The 12858-nt window shown below is 31.9% G+C and overlaps 1 protein-coding gene across 1 annotated transcript; it reads right to left on the reverse strand.

Annotated features, from left to right (window-relative positions):
• Positions 1-10231: 10231 nt before the first annotated feature.
• Positions 10232-11498, reverse strand: LOC132285122 (gamma-glutamyl peptidase 5-like). The gene is made up of 3 exons (XM_059787288.1): positions 11083-11498; positions 10631-10963; positions 10232-10538 (listed from the first exon to the last, which is right to left on the reverse strand). Exons 1-3 carry the CDS (start codon positions 11398-11400, stop codon positions 10434-10436), a joined length of 756 nt encoding a protein of 251 aa, XP_059643271.1. The 5' UTR covers positions 11401-11498; the 3' UTR covers positions 10232-10433.
• Positions 11499-12858: the final 1360 nt, after the last annotated feature.

The raw sequence follows: 12858 nt of genomic DNA on the forward strand, positions 1-12858 counted from the left end.
CCAATCTTAACAAAATTGTTCAATTGGTAGAATCAGTAGAATCGGGGGTAGAATCATAGAATCGTACGATTCTACACGATTATACCGATTCCACAAAATTGGGTGTTTGGGCGGGCTTTTTTAGTATTGGTTGTTTGGGCCTTTATCTATTGGTTGTTTGGGCCAGGCCTGGCCCAAATATAGTATAGAAACTTACAAAATTATATATTTATTCTATAAATTAGAAAATACAAATCATAATTTGTCATTAGTCTATTACAGAAACGGGAAACCACAGAAGTCACAGATGACTGAGATGAGGCGGCACTGTAAAGGCTCAGAGAGAGCAGATCGGATCCGTTCTATTTTTTTTCTTCCTCGATCAAGTGATCGCATGATCCATCACTTGATCCAATTGATTATTAGAGAAAGTTGAGAAACCCCCAATTTATTACAGAAACCCCATTTTCTTAAGAATCTTCATGATGTGTTCTAATGTCTACATTTTTTGTTATCTCTCTTAGATTCCTTTTAGTTTGATTCATTTTGATTCTAAGGGTGTCCTTGTTGCCTAGTGCTGGTTGTTGCTTTTTACCATGTTTTTAGGCCTTTGAATGGCGTTTTGATGGCCTTTATTCTTGTACAGTTATATATATGTTTGTATATACATATCATTACCTTTACCAGAAAATTAAAACAATTAAAAAGTCCGCATATATATATATTTATATCCCAAAAAAATCACTTGCTTATTTTTAGCAATCAAGAACTCTAATTTAATTGAACCTGAAGTTCTCCATTCTTTCTCCTTTGTTAGAATGCTCAAACACTAGTAGAAACTTAAAATAGGTATGATGTAAAATCTATATCTAAACAATATAGATTAATTTTCTGTTTTTAGCTTTTAATTAATTAAGTTTATATTTCTTTTGTGCACATCATATATTCATTATGTGATAATTACCTAATTAAAAACTACAAAAAAAAAAAAAATAATAGTACTCATGTATTGATATGTATGTGTGTCAGCATATATATTATTAGTATATCACAAATATTATGTGTTTTGGCCTTATTTTGGTTATATTTTATAGATTTTATTGTTTAAGAAGTTAGTTTCAATTGTTTTTCACAATTTGGTAGAATCTCAAGATTTATGATCCGATTTTACGATTCCGATTCTACGTAGAATCCTGATTTTAACAACCTTATAGGACTAAGGACCTAAGGTTGTATGATACTATACATTTTATTTTTGGAAAACTCCTCGTGTTGCATTGAGATTTCCCCCCCCCCCCCCCCCCATGTTGCAGGAAGAAAGCATCGGTCTTCTCTGTGGAGCGCAGATATTAAATCCAAAGGGAGAATATGAGCTGTGATCATATGTTTAATGGTGGATGAGGAAAACTATTACTGGGGCAATAGCAAACAATATAGGATTATCAGATTATTGGTGAGACACTTTGCGAAAGAACATAGTGTTTACTAACCAAAAAAAAAAAAAACATAGTGTTTTGAATTTGGCTTTAGGAGTAAATTTTATGGGTTTTTCTAGTCATAAGCCATTCCTTTTGTGGAAATGATTGAATAACCAGGTGATTTTCCTAGTTATCAAGCTAGACTTCTAAAATTCTGAGTGGTTTGATATTATAAGTGTCTTCTATTTACACGTGCAATCAACTCTATATTTTGCCTTCATATTTACTGTCACTTGATAATTTTAGCGCCTGTTTACATTGTATTTCATTTTGAATTTGCCCTGTCCTTTTCTTTTGTCAAATTGAGAAACTACTGTATGACATGTTTCTCAAGGTAAGCTCGTGATATTGCATTCATGATGGTGGCAAAAATTTTAGGAGTTGTATGAGATGGTGGCAAAAATTGCAGAGGCCAATACTATATAAAAACAAAAGATTTTCCGACCAGTCCTAGTGAAATTATAGGAGTTATCAACAGGCCAGTGGCCTATCAGACTCCAACTTCTCAAAGAGAGGTTAGGGATTCGAGCCTTGGTGAAGACATGTGTATGTGAGTACTAACTAAGAAAAAAAAAAAAAATTTGTAGGAGTTGTCGACATGGATGTTTCAAACATTGACACCTGTTCTCGAGAGAACCAGTTCCCAATTTTTTTAGATCAAGCAGTGACCAACTAAAGGGTGCATGAAACTATAGGCTTTTATTTAGGAGGAATAGAATATCAGCAGGTGTTTGTGCCAACTATTTAGAGGTTGTGGCTGTACACAAATCAAGTATTGCATAATGGAAATGTTGGAAATTTTTATATATAAATAATAAAATTATTTTGTGGTCCTATGCACTACGTTTTCTAAAATAGGATTGCAATGTGATTATTGATACTTGATGGATTGGGTTGTACTTTCCAATTTGGTGGTCTAATTGGGAGTATGATTTTATACCGTTGGATTGTAGTTTTCCAACTTATTTGGTGTGATTTAATTCTAACCATTGATATCTAAGTTTCCATGATAGGAAGGGAGATTTAGATATGCTTGTTTGTAGAGAAGCCGTCCCCTCTTGTTATTGTTGTATATAAGGGTTTTAAAACCTTTATTCAGATCTATCGTATCGACAACTCTCAGAAGAGAGTAAATATGCTTGTTTGTAGAGACTTAGATATGCTTGTTTGGTGAAGACATGTGTGTGTGAGTACCAACTAAGAAAAAAAAAAAAAAATTGTAGGAGTTGTCGACATGGATGTTTCAAACATTGACACATGTTCTCGAGAGAACCAGTTCCCAATTTTTTTAGATCAAACAGTGACCAACTAAAGGTTGTATGAAACTATAGGTTTTTATCTCAGAGGAATAGAATATCAGCAGGCGTTTGTGCCGACTATTTAGAGGTTGTGGCTGAACACAAATCAAGTATTGCATGATGGAAATGTTGGAAATTTTTATATATAAATAATAATATTATTTTGTGGTCCTATGCACTACGTTTTCTAAAATAGGATTGCAATGTGATTATTGATACTTGATGGATTGGGTTGTACTTTCCAATTTGGTGGTCTAATTGGGAGTATAATTTTATACCGTTGGATTGTGGTTTTCTAACTTATTTGGTATGATTTAATTCTAACCATTGATATCTAAGTTTCCATGATAGGAAGGGAGACTTAGATATGCTTGTTTGTAGAGAAGCCGTCCCCTCTTATTGTTGTTGTATATAAGGGTTTTAAAACCCTTATTCAGACCTATCGTATCGACAACTCTTAGAAGAGGGTAAAATGCTCTAATGTTTTGCAGGAACTCGCAGAAGATTACATGGATATTCTAAAGGTATATGTGCGTTAATCATCAATCAAGTACGAGTCTAAATTACTCTTTAATTAATTAAAGTATTCTTCATTTCTACATGGAATAATTTGATTGAAACCCAACAATTGGTATCAGAACCATGGTTATCTTAGGGTTTTAATTTTATAGAAATCAAAATTAAAGTAATTAAATATATCATTTAAATTTATATGCTCGTAATTTATATTGTCCGATTATTATTTTCGGTTCAGTGTTCTTTCTCGTCATGGATATATTGCATATGAGTTTCTTCCTTAAACGTGTTGATCAATTCGGATTTTGTTACCTGTTGATGTAGTATATAAATATAATGAATATATTACATATATAAAGATAGCATTGAATTTACCAATATGATACATATATAAGATTGATTAATCAGTGGTGTTATTTCCGGAAATATGTATCATAAAATTTAGAAATAATATATCATAGAAAATTATTTTATGGTCATATATATATAAAGATAAACATGCTTATCAATGGTTAAATGTTATAATGGATCAGCATGCCTTGAATTGCGTGCACTTATTGCATAAGCATGATTGATTATAAATCAACCCATTAGTAGTACTTCGTGATCTGTGCATAAAATATAGATATCATGATTTCATATGAAAATTGTGATCATGTTCTTTACAATTTCAGTTTTCGTGCATGGCTTGTATGTATATATATGTTGGCTGGTTTCTCCATTTATTAGATGGACATTGATTAAATATTATATTACATATACAAGGTATTGTTTTTTATTTTTTATTTTTTATTTTATTTTAAATCAAGTTGTTTAAAGATTAAAATTATTTATCTTGTTTAACGTGCATGACAATGGAATGGAAGAATTAGTTTGTCTTGTGTGTATGCAATATAATCGTGCAGTATTTAATGATTTCATATATATTCTATATGGAACTTGAGAATTTATTTTATATGAAAATTTTAACCAATTGTCTGTTCAAAAAAATTTGATTTCTGTATGATTCTAAAATGTAATGAATCATTGATTCTTTTGGAATCAAGTTGCTGGAAGATTCAAATTTGTTCAAGCTTAAATACTATGCATATCTTATATGTTTTCTCTATGAAGTTCTTTCTAAAGGTACAAGTAACTTTTAGTTAAATACAAGGCTGTATGGCTATGTAGCCACACCTTATGCCCAATGCTTTTATTAAGTAATTCATGACACTTATTTAATTTTAAATTGAATGACTTATGGGGTTTGCATTCCATAAGCAAGTATTATTAATCTGATTTATTTCAAGATTCAAGTTTTAATTATTTAAATTTTAGGTTGAAAAACCTATGGGCTTGCGTGTCATAAGTAAACGGTATTAACCTAATTGATTTAAAGATTTAAGTACTTTAAATTATTTATTGGATATATAATATACATGCATCAAGTTTTGTTATTTTATTTTAATTAAAGTATACAAAGAATTGAGATTTTTTTAAATCTCGATTGATGTACATGTTATTATTATATTGTTCACTATAATTTCTTGAAATGTATGAGAAGGCTTTATTTTATTTTATTTGTGTTAAAGGCATTCATATTACAGTGAAATCAAGTGTTCCATAATATTTGGGTTTAGTTTATGTGCATTATAAAGAAATTGTTGAACTTAAATAAATGGAATTTCTGCAGTTTAGTTTCTTCTTTGGGGTTTAGGAAGACCAGTACAGTGATCGTTTCAAATGTGGTAGCCAAAGTGGGTGATGCCTGCCAAAAGGTGACACGCTCACGGAGGTTATTATTTTTTGAAATTTTAAGACATTGGTCTTATTGAGGTCTCACGGTGCACTTACTTACATGAAGGCATTAGTTCTGCCAAAAGGTGATCAATGACTTAATGTGGGATAAGTGAGTAGAATATTTGAGAGTGTTTGAATTATAACTTAATAACCCTTTTACCAAAAGGTAGTGGAAGTGTTTAGCAATAATTCAAATATTATCAAATAGGTTTATGTGCGATTTTATCGCATGTTTGGGGGTAAAGTAAAATTTAAAATTCTGCCAAAAGGTGATTTTTAGATGACATTTTATTTATTCCCGCAGGGTGGATGGTTTTTGCACATAGTAAAACACTATGAGAAATTCTGCTTAAAACCCCAAGCACGAATTAAAGTAATAATCCCTAAAGCTTTGACATATTATTTTATATGTTGTTTATGTGGTGTTATTTAATATAACATTTATTCAGGTTATAGACGCTTTTGTAATTTAAAGATAGCTCATAGGGATTGAACCATTGAATGGTTAAAATTATATTGCCTAGAAGACATGTTTTGATATTATATTGGGTTTCTTGGACTACGAGTCTGTGTTTTTTTATTTTTATTTTAGGAAGAAACCTATATGCCCAGAGTCTTCTTAGGTAGAAAAGTTGTTACATTTTTATATGGACTAAAGGTACTACCATGCTATTAGGTTAATTTGTGCTTCTATTAGTAATACTATTCAGTGTGGTATTCTGGTTTTGATACTGACAATGAGCTTCTTGATTTTATTAAGAAAGAGTTGATAGGCATTCAGAAGCAACTACAATACTATTATCTGACATGGTTTTGTTAGTCAGATATGATGGCAATGGTTCAGTGAGGGAGTACATCTATAGATGTGCAAGCTGGTTAATAATCTGAGGTAGTAGGGAATCATATTTGATGATAAGTTATTAGTCCACACAGTGATCTATACTCTGCTTAGGTTTTTTCAGCTTTTCAAGGTGAATTATAATTCATAAGAAGTTAAATGTGGCATTAACCAACTGTTAGCACTTTGTGTGATTGAAGGGGAGCAACTCAAAGGTGTTAAAACTGAATCAGCTCATCTTGCCTTGACATCAAGAATAGTTTCAAGAAGAAACTAGGCGGCAAGAAAATGTATAAGGCTAAAAAGAATAAAGAAATGCAGAATAATACATGAAAATACATTGATCATGGAATGATAAATGTTGGTTCTTTAGAAATAAAAGGACATAAAAAAAAAGGTTATTGTAGTAAAACAAAAAAACAAAGCATGAAAGAAAATTAACATATTAATATTTGAGCCAAACTTAGTAAAAGTATAGGTATAGACATGGTAGATGGATCCGGATGTGATCCTACCAACTTATTTTTCAATAGACTCGATACCGTCCGAATAAAATTGTATTTTGGTTAGAGAGGATTCATCTATGTTATGCATAGGATATTGGGGAATGTCTCTCAAAAGAGACTTGAACACTTGGTCAAGGGTGAGATTATTGGGCTACAAATTTTATGCGTTGGTTGTATCAAAGGATAGATGTAGAGAAACGTAATTTTGAGGTTAGTCGGTCATTTGGTCTTTTAAACTATATTTATATCGAATTTTGTGATCCATTTCTTATTGTAGCTCGTTTGCGGTAAAGGTATTTCATTATCTTCATTGGTGGGTTCTTAAGTACTGATTGTGTACTTAATCCACTAGAAGTCCAAAGCACTTAATGTGTGTAAAATCTACTAGACTAAAGTTGAAAGTAGTTGGTATAAAGATTATGGTTTTAAGATCGGATTAAGGTGGTGAGTTTTAATAAGAGAATGGTAAGGAGGGTGTAAATCGTAGTACTTTTAGTACATACTTAAAGAGCAGTGCATTATGCCACGATACACCACTCCTAGTTTTCCTGAACAAAATAAAGTTATAGAAAATAGAAAGTGTATGGATGTCTTATAGATACAGAGTTATATAATGCAGATATCAATGAGCTTGATACTCACATTATCAATGATTATTTTATTGGGTATCTTGAAAGATTAAATGATTCGAGATTTTACTGTCTTGTAGACCTATGGAGATTATTGGAATATATCATGCATATTTAATAAGAGTGGTGTATCCAGTGGGAGTTTAAACTATTATAGTTTTTTTTGCAGAAAAACATTTTCAGTAACTATTTTATTTATTTCAGGCTTCATTCCACTTTCTTGAATGGTTTCAGTTAAAGCTGATATTCTCATTTTTTCAGTTTTTCCCACTCATTTAGTTATTTATCCTCTGCAAGCCTTTTCTTTTAATTTCCAATCTAGTTCCTAAGCCTGTTTAGCTTAGGTGATCTTTTAGAGCTTGGAAGTGTGCTGTAGTTAGTGATTTTGAGGTGTATGATAAATATAAGACAAAATTAATGGTTAAGTGCTTAAACAAAAGTTAAATGTTGATTTCTTTGATTTTTTCTCCAATTTCATTGAAGGAATTTTTAAGAGTCATTCTTTAATTATCGCTCATTTATAGCTTAAGCAAGTTTTACAACAGTAATATTTGAATTTTGATACAGTGATTGCTAATTGTAGGTTCAAAGAGAATGTTATGGATAAATGCATATATATACCTCAAGTTCAGTGAGAGTCATTCTGCTTTCCTTGTCCTATATGTTGATAATATTTTTTGCTAGGTAGCAATGACATTCATGTGATACATGATATTGAGAATTTCATGTAAAGTTTTGATATGCAGGACATGAGGTATGCAGAGTATGTCCTTGGCATTAGGATTCATAGAGATCACGCTACTAACATACTTGGACTTTCTTTAAAGGTTTATATTAATTAAGTATATGGAAAAATTTAAGGGTGATCAAGCGTAGTAAACCTATTGACATAAAATATTTTTTCATATGTGAGAAAGTTAAGAAAGTTGTTATTGAGGTTCCCAAATAGAGTAGAAAATTTGATTATAGATCCTCTCACTAAAGGTCTTCAGCCAAAGATAATAAAGTATTTATAAAGCACGTAATTCAGATAGATGTTTGAGAGTTATTATGTTATGATATTCGGTATTTCTTTTATATATGCTACATTACAGTTAGTTTCTTTACGCCTTATGGTGACAGTTATTTTTCCTCCAATTTACGCCTTATGGTGACAGTTATTAAAATCCAAAATAATTATTAAAGGTTGTCTAGGAGTGATATTTCACTCATGCGGTTGTTTGAGTTAGATATGAGATTGACACCATATCGGTAAATCTAAACATAAGATTTGTCTGGGAGTGGTAATGCACTCATAAGGTTGTTTGGATTAGATGTGAGATTGACACCATATTGGTAAATCCAAACATAAATATTAAAGTTTGCCTGTGGGATCCATAATGGTAAACCCTCACACTGAACAGAAGGTTGACGATTTGCTGTAATATGTTCAGGTGACATATCGCGATGGTATGAAGCAGGACGGATAGTGAGGTGTGCGTTTAGACCACATACAGTTTGCACATCTCATGAAATACAGTAAAAACCATTATATTTGCTTGAATCCTAGATTGAATCGGTTTTGAGATCATGGAACTATTTAGACTAATATATTACTTGCCTATGCATTCATGATCCACTATTGAGGAAGTCTATGGAGGAGAGTGTTTTAAGTATCAATCCATCTATTTCGATAATTATATTTTTTATAAAACAAAAAATGAGTGACCACTCGATTTTTTTAAAAGTGTGTTGCAATCCATAGTGTCATTTTTATAAAACTTAGAGTGCATGGACCAAGTGGGAGATTGTTGGAAATTTTTATATATAAATAATAAAATTATTTTGTGGTCCTATGCACTACGTTTTCTAAAATAGGATTGTAATATGATTATTGATACTTGATGGATTGGGTTGTACTTTCTAATTTGGTGGTCTAATTGGGAATATGATTTTATACCGTTGGATTGTGGTTTTACAACTTATTTGGTGTGATTTAATTCTAACAATTGATATCTAAGTTTCCATGATAAGAAGGGAGACTTAGATATGCTTGTTTGTTGAGAAGTCGTCCCTTCCTGTTATTGTTATATATAAGGGTTTTAAAACCCTTATTCAAACTTATCGTATCAACAACTCTCAGAAGGAGGTAAAACGCTATAATGTTTTGCAATAACTCACAGAGGATTACATGGATATTCTAAAGATATATGTGCGTTAATCATCAATCAGGTACGAATCTAAATTACTCTTTAATTAATTAAAGTATTTTTTAATTTCTACGTGGATTAATTTGATTAAAACCCAACAGAAAATTCTCTTAATAATTATCAAATTCTTATGTCTATTTTGTGGGAAATGTCCGCAGCTATGGGACTGCCCTCACTAGCTAGAGTTAGCTTCCAACGTATATTTATTTTTCCACTTTCTTATATCCAAGACATGGCCAAGTTCTTTTAGCTACATTGAGCAGTAAAAAATCAGTTGGTTATCCCAACTCTTTATCACAATTCACATGGAAATTCTCTTAATACTTCCTACCAATATGTACTTTATCTAATTTGGATTAACTCCTTTGTTTGATTAATAATATGAAATCACTGCAAAATAACAGGAAGAAGCAAGGGATGCAGTCGAGAGGGACGAACAAGTGAGTTTGAGCTAACCTCAAAACACTTGGCTAAAAGGTTGAAGGGATGAGGGGTAGTAGTCTCGATAAGGTTTTGTGTAATAGCAAAGGATTGATCTCTCAAGCCATGATCATTTCGATTGATTTTGCAGTCAGTGCTATTTTCAATATTTATTATTTCTTCATTATCAGATCAAAGAGCATACAATATTCTATGGGACTTGTAAATTTTAAAAGTTATTTTTTCAGTAAATACTTTATAACCAAGTTGGTTATTCTAAAAGTATAATAAAGAGATCGATCATAACGAAAGTTTGGTTATATATGCATTGAACAATGTTTGCCTATAAATTTTTGAATGAGATCGAAACAATATATATATATGTGTGTGTGTTGAATTGAATTGAATTGAATGTTTTTATGATTAAATCAAGTATTTCAGTGAATTAAACCCACCTTAAATATAGTTTTTTAATCCATTTCATAAAGTGTACCATATCACACGGTATAATTTTTCTTGCGTCAAGTTGCATCCACTCCAAATATTCTGTGTAAATTTTGACTGCTGGCAGAGAAGCATTTTTATTTTCAATACTCCGTATTTATATCTTCATTATCAAATCAAAGAGTATACATTGTATGGGACTTGGTTATGCTATATAACCAGGTTTCTATTTTCTGTAAATTAAAAAATTATTTTTTCTGTAAATACTATATAACCAATTTGGTTATTATATAAAACGAATAAAGAGATCATAACAAAACTTTGGTTATATATGCAATTAATTAGCTTGCTTGCTAGTTAATTCCATCTCCCCTTGAGGAAGCCTCTGCAAATCTTTCCCCAACACTTTCTATCTGGTTCAGCAATTTGCAATTTCGACTTGGCCTCTTCAGCAAAACTTTTCTGCAAATAACAATCAAGTAACCATAATGAGCTCAAGAGAAAGGGAAATGAAGTTACATGAAAAATGAATGGAGTGAAAACTTAGTACGTACCTCTATAGATTCGTTTGTGAGAAGACGATCGATGAGATTGTTAAGGATGTCTTTGGTGTACTCCGGATGACCTTGAATTCCTAGAATGTGGTTTCCAATTGTGTACATCTCCACTCCCGTTTTATCCGAATATGCAATCACTTCAGCACCCACGGGAACCTCCCATACCTCATCTTGGTGGCATTCAATGATTGAAAGGGCTGCTGGAATTTTGTCCGACCCTTCTAGGAAACCGCATGGGGAGAAATCTTTCACAATTTTCACTTTTCTTAGTCCAATATCCCAACCAGTGTTTGCCTTCCCAACTTTTCCACCCAATGATCTGCACAAAACCTATATATATATATATATATATATATAACCACGGATTAGTTTCTTTTTCAATGAATCGAATATTTGTAAACACGATATGAATTATATATACAATGTGAAAAGTAGTGGAATTTAATTACCTGGTGTCCAAAGCAAATACCAAGGACTTTCTTATGCATGGAGTCTAGGGTTTGCAAAAGAAAGCAAAGCTTGAGAACCCAAGGGTCATTGCCATAAGCATCGAAAGGGCTACCACTGACCACAAAGCCATCATAGTTTGGGAGCTCATTCATGTCCGGAAACTCTCCTTCAACAACCCTAAACAAGTCCCACCTCTCTCCTTCTTCCCCAAAAGCTGCAACAAACACATTGAAATACCCACCATACACTTCCTTCACATACTCTGAATCCTTTGCTGCTAGTAGCAAGGCATATCTTTTCTGTACTTCTACCTTCATGATCTTAATATATATATAAATCGAGTGAGAGAGAGAGAGATTTAGTGTGTGAAACTTAAATTATTACAGAGAGATATATAGAGAGGGAGAGATAGAGAGATGATATGATTAAGTATGAAATGTTTTGAGGAGCAATGGTTCTTTTATAGGCATAGCACACCAACAATGTCTTGTGTTTTGTACGGAAATTTTCCATGCAGGTGCTGGGTCAACTTTGCATATAATAAAGGAATTGACTGTATCCATGCGATCAAAACCGAGTGAAGAATATACAGTAGATATACATACATATATATTTATTTGTGACTGATTCGTCGTCTGTCAAGAGTAAAGCTAATGGCACCTGTTTCGAACGCTTCCATCAGACAAGGCAATGGTAGTTTATAACTGGTATTAGAGAAACCTTTTGACAATATCGTGTAGTGTTTGATCTCTCATTATATAATAATGGTTCGCCATGTTCTTTAATACGCGACTCTTTTTTAAGTTTGATGCACGATCTGTATCAACAAGTTTATACTGACTTTGTCCGAATGAGTACGTTATATCGCGACCATCATCGATACCACGATCGTAACCGATAGTACGAACCATTATATATATATATATATATATTATAGTCAGAATTAAATTCTCATATTCCCAAAATTTTACTTGACTAGCAATGAATACAAGCAACGGTCCAGGGACTTTGATTGAATATTTTCTACGCGCTGTGTTCGAGTAATTATTCTTTATTCAAAGTGAGAGGGCGAGACTATTTCAAACCAAGTTGGACAAATTCCCATATATCTTGCATTGATTGGCGCTGGTAGTGTTCATTCCTAGACATGACCATGTACAAGTTGTCCATTGGAAGCGACCTTATCATTGGCCTAAACAATATGGTTGATTTGACCATTGCCTTAAACAATACCACTGACCTACATCTCACCTGAAAGCTCAAGTTTTTATTTTTTATTAATTAACTAAGTTTTGGTTGACAGTTTCAGCTCCGCCAATTCTTAACTAAATTTGTAATCCGGCAATTTTGTTAAGGTACACCTCAGGTCATAAAAGTGTAAAATTATTATATATTTTACATAACTTTTTTTTACCAAGTCGCATTAGTATATTTCCTTCCTCTTCACTGTTTTTCATTCTATTAACAAATAATCTTATATTAATTAGGTTTGTAAAATTACGTAGGGTTCAAATATAACATTGGTGAGTTGTTATTTTGGAATATATTTTAACACAAATATATAAATTTTTTTATATAAATTTATTGTGGCACATCTAGTTTAGATAAATATATATATATATATATATATATATACACAACCGATTGAAAATGTTCTAAGTAAATCATAATATTGGAATGTTTTTCCATTGATTGACCTTTGTGTACGTCGTGGCCCTTTTTCCCGTATGCACTCTGTCTAAAGGTCAATCTTCTTTTTTTCCTTGTATTGACCA

The sequence above is a fragment of the Cornus florida genome, unplaced genomic scaffold, assembly GCF_030987335.1.
Source record: "Cornus florida cultivar Cherokee Brave unplaced genomic scaffold, ASM3098733v1 CherokeeBrave_3.0.0_Hap2_Chr11, whole genome shotgun sequence".
Taxonomy (NCBI): Eukaryota; Viridiplantae; Streptophyta; class Magnoliopsida; order Cornales; family Cornaceae; genus Cornus; species Cornus florida.

What these genes read in the sequence shown, in the direction of transcription:
- LOC132285122 (XM_059787288.1), bottom strand. Translation starts at nt 11,400, where the DNA reads ATGAAGGTAGAAGTACAGAAAAGATATGCCTTGCTACTAGCAGCAAAG. An exon ending in GTATTTGCTTTGGACACCAG is followed by an intron (nt 10,964 to 11,082) that starts GTAATTAAATTC and finishes ATATATATATAG; the next exon opens with GTTTTGTGCAGATCATTGGG. An exon ending in TCACAAACGAATCTATAGAG is followed by an intron (nt 10,539 to 10,630) that starts GTACGTACTAAG and finishes TGTTATTTGCAG; the next exon opens with AAAAGTTTTGCTGAAGAGGC.